This window comes from Triticum aestivum, chromosome 2A (genome assembly GCF_018294505.1).
Source record: "Triticum aestivum cultivar Chinese Spring chromosome 2A, IWGSC CS RefSeq v2.1, whole genome shotgun sequence".
NCBI classification, from domain to species: Eukaryota; Viridiplantae; Streptophyta; class Magnoliopsida; order Poales; family Poaceae; genus Triticum; species Triticum aestivum.
In genome coordinates this window covers 717527251-717531537 of record NC_057797.1, presented here as the reverse complement: position 1 = coordinate 717531537, position 4287 = coordinate 717527251, and the positions used below count along the sequence as shown (strand labels likewise).

At 39.8% G+C, this 4287-nt stretch overlaps 1 protein-coding gene across 1 annotated transcript in view; it reads right to left on the bottom strand.

The window, feature by feature from the left end:
• Window positions 1-3151: 3151 nt before the first annotated feature.
• The window catches only part of LOC123190498 (BTB/POZ and MATH domain-containing protein 2-like), a 9186-nt gene continuing 8050 nt past the window's right edge, over window positions 3152-4287 (bottom strand). The window contains exon 2 of the mRNA XM_044603149.1: window positions 3152-3614. Coding sequence (XP_044459084.1) covers window positions 3426-3614 — 189 coding nt within the window. The 3' untranslated portion in view covers window positions 3152-3425. The remainder of the gene's footprint in view (window positions 3615-4287) is intronic.

The following is a 4287-nucleotide window of genomic DNA, read 5'->3' as shown; positions in this document are numbered from 1 at the left end:
CTCGTTTCGTAATACATCATCTCGCAACTAACTTATTAGTTGCAATGCTTGCAAGGCTTATGTGATGTGCATTACCGAGAGGGCCCAGAGATACCTCTCCGACAATCGGAGTGACAAATCCTAATCTTGAAATATGCCAACCCAACATTTACCTTTGGAGACACCTGTAGAGCTCCTTTATAATCACCCAGTTACATTGTGACGTTTGGTAGCGCACAAAGTGTTCCTCCGGCAAACGGGAGTTGCATAATCTCATAGTCATAGGAACATGTATAAGTCATGAAGAAAGCAATAGCAACATACTAAACGATCGGGTGCTAAGCTAATGGAATGGATCATGTCAATCACATCATTCTTCTAATGATGTGATCCCGTTAATCAAATAACAACTCTTTTGTTCATGGTTAGGAAACATAACCATCTTCGATTAACGAGCTAGTCAAGTAGAGGCATACTAGTGACACTCTGTTTGTCTATGTATTCACACATGTATTATGTTTCCGGTTAATACAATTCTAGCATGAATAATAAACATTTATCATGATATAAGGAAATAAATAATAACTTTATTATTGCCTCTAGGGCATATTTCCTTCAATGACGGACCGCTAAACCTAGACAAATCTCGAGGAAAATGGAGCTTGGAGGTCGAGCTTCGAGAGGAGAAAGCTTAACTAGTGTGGCTTGGGCATTTCATCGAACACCTCATGTGCATAGGAGGTGAGCTAGAGCACCACAAAGCTCTCCCTTCGCCGACCAGAAAATACAGAGCACTGTGGACTGCTCTGCTCGCGGGCGAGGGGGCATATATAGGCAACTCATTGGTCCCGGTTCGTTGCTGGAACCGGGACTAAAGGCCCCCCTTCCGTCCCGGTTCTAGGCACGAACCGGGACCAATGGCTATGGGCCAGGAGCGATGTCCCGGTTCGTTCCTAGAAACGAGACAAATGGGTCCACACGAACCGGGACAAATGCCTTCCCAGGCCCGGCCGGCCCCATGGGTGCACGAACCGGGACATATGCCCCCATGGGTCCCGGTTCGTGACAGAACCGGGACTAATGGGCTGGCCAAGCCCCAACCAAAGCCATGTTTTTAACTAGTGGCAGATCAACCGATAACAATTGTTCCTTTAGCTTCTCAGAGCGGTTTTGGGAAGCTCTATGGACCTGTTTTAGAAGCTTCCACGCGCCTTTTTAGTTGTTTCGTAAAACCTCGAGAACAAAATTTTAACACACCTCAAACATTTTTATAATACGCCGGTGAAAAGTTTTTAAAATTAAACAAAGTAATTTTCCATATATATATATATTATAGCATTATCATAATTTAAATATAAGTAATGAAGAGATTTAAAAAATCCTCACACTCGAAAAAGAAAACAAAAAGCATGTAGTGTGGGTTGACCTACTAGAGGCTGCCATTGAGGCGAGCGGCATGCCCGTCTCGCAAGAGTAGTGACATACATCCATAGGCTCGTCAACACGTACGTCCGGTCGTTCCATTGAACTATCCTATTGTCTATCTTGAAATTGCTGGCTAACCTTAGAAGACATTTTGACATACTCGGGTGGAAACTACGATCGAAAGGATAATGAGGATAATGGGACATCTTGACGAGACTACAATGCACTGCTTACCAACCTTTCTGTATGGGAGGGGGGGTTTATAAGTCCAGAAGAGAAATATGGCTCGAAAGAAGATGGCGGGAACATGAGGGTTAGTGGGAAGAAGATGGCGGGAACAGAAGGATGGCGGGAACATAAGAGTTGGCGGGAAAGACGATGGCAGGAAAGAAGATGAAGGGAAAGGCAGGTTTGGCAGGAAAAGGTTCCACGGAACACGGTTATGTTCCAATCATTTTCAGAGAGGATGACTAGAGCTAATCATCTTCAGGGAGGGCGACTGGAAGCCCTTGTTCAGCCGACTGCCCGGTCATCTTCAGGGAGGACGACTCGACACTAACCAGTAAGACGATTAGTTCCAGTCGTCTTTCCCAAAGATGACGCCGTATTATTTGTGGAATATATCTAAACCGTGTATTATTTTTGTAAATTAATAAAAAATGTATTATTTTAGAAAAAATAGCTAATTTATTATGCTCCCTAATCTTGGACCTCTCCCATTCAAATGGGGTATTTAATTTGGAATTTGTTTCACCATTTTGACAGGGTCAATGAATTATTAAATCAATCGACAACAACCAGCCTATAAAAACATACAGTCCGTGCATCCTCTCACCACCTAGAAAAAAACACCAATATGCGATATTGTAACACCAATATAATACATGCAACCATCAACCTAAAAAATGTCCCCACATAAATATGGATTGATTAGCACATAATACTGAATCACCTCGCGGAAGGGATAGAAATACAACAATATAAATAAAAAGAAAACACACTTCATCATACCCCCCACTCACCAAACCAAATACTCCTCGGTTTCAAAATATAAGGCGTGTTAGTTTCTTAAAATAGTCAAATTTATTAAACACTAACCAAGTTCAGAGCCGAAAACATCAACATCCGCAATATTAAATAAATAACATACGAAAAATCATTTCACGAGGAATCTAACAATACCAATTGGTATTATGAATATTGATACATTTATCTACAAAATTGGTCAAACTAAAACAGGTTTGACTTTTCAAAGACTACACCTTATATTCTGAAACACATGGAGTAGAAAATTTATGAAAATCCAACAACATCAACGACGCAGCAAAGGTCGCCCAATCCTTCTAGATGAAGATGATGCCCAAGTGCATGCCAAATTTGGCGGCCCTGTCTCTTGGAGGTCGTCACAGGTATAGGGTGTGCATGTGCATGTTCATGTGGATGAGTGTACATGTGTGTATGTGAGCGCCTGCATTTGTATTGTATTTCTAAAAAAATTATGAAGGTTTGCTCACACAAACACATGGTGCAACTGCAAGTGCAAACAAGTATCTAACAACACAACAAACTAACTAGAAAAATGTTGCTTTGAAAATACTAAATCGATGCAATCATGAAATTTGGACCTTTTTCGCAACATCACAACTCGAGGACTAACCTAAGTCGACCAATTTCTCTCGTTTGACAACCAAATGACATAAGAAACATACAATAACTATTTCGTAAGTAATAGTCCATGAAACGTTGATAGCACAAGTTAAATATAATGGAATTTGGTCTAGAATATGACGCTCAACAAAAATTCCAATCTGGTGAGCTTTATACAAAGAAAGCATTACTCCCTTCATTCCTTTATGTAAGAGTATATGGTAGTAAAACTAGATACAAAGCCTCGTGTATCAGATGACCAGAGCAACTGGGCTTTGTCTTCTGAAGACGTTGGTGAGCTCTCCAATACTTGGACACATTGTTGTATGTTGGTTCTTTCAGACCACCCTTCGTTTGACCCTAGATATTTGCCACTACAAGAAGCCAAGCATGGGCTGGCTTGTTAGGAGCCACTGTGGATGTGGAATACAGAAGCCAACCAAGGCCAGCGCCAGGACGCAAACCGAGGGCAAAACCGCATGGCGTACTCGCGAGGCACGTCGCTTCATGTTGCGTAATATTGGAGTCCTGCCTCGCTGCATCCGTACGACCTGCTTGCGAACCTGACAAGTACCAAGATATGTGATATTGTAAATTGTAAAAAGAATGTTGTAAACTTCAAAGCACAATAAGGCCAGATTGAGCTATTTTAACATGGTCCAAAATAGATATGGGTCATCTAACGTCTAATATTACTCTTACCTCTTGGAGGTAAAACGATTTCTATGATGGTGTAGGGCTAGGCTAATATGAACATCCTATATTGCAAACCAGGAAACAAACTATATATCGCTAATAAAATCTAGCATCAAATAAGGGAAGATATAGCAATATCAATTAATGCTCTCTCTATCTTCCATATTTGGTTGTGTATAACAATTTTCAATGTTGGCATGTAAAATATATACCAGTACGAACAAAGATTGTTGGTATAAAATACTTAAGAAATATATGTTGTAGAAACACTTGAGTAATTTAGAGCAAGAGAATGGCATTAATACACATATAAGAGTATGTGTGTTTTTGTAAGTAAATAAATATATTATCAATCTATTACCAAAAATTTTAGATAGGCGTACTAATTCGGAAAATATAGCCATAAAATATTTATATTTGAATAATTTTGTAGTACACAGAATAAGTACAAGAATATAAATATAAGATATTCAACTTGAAGTATCTCTATGATGCACATATATTTTCCTTCTAAAACTGTAGGACGTGATAAGGAGCATT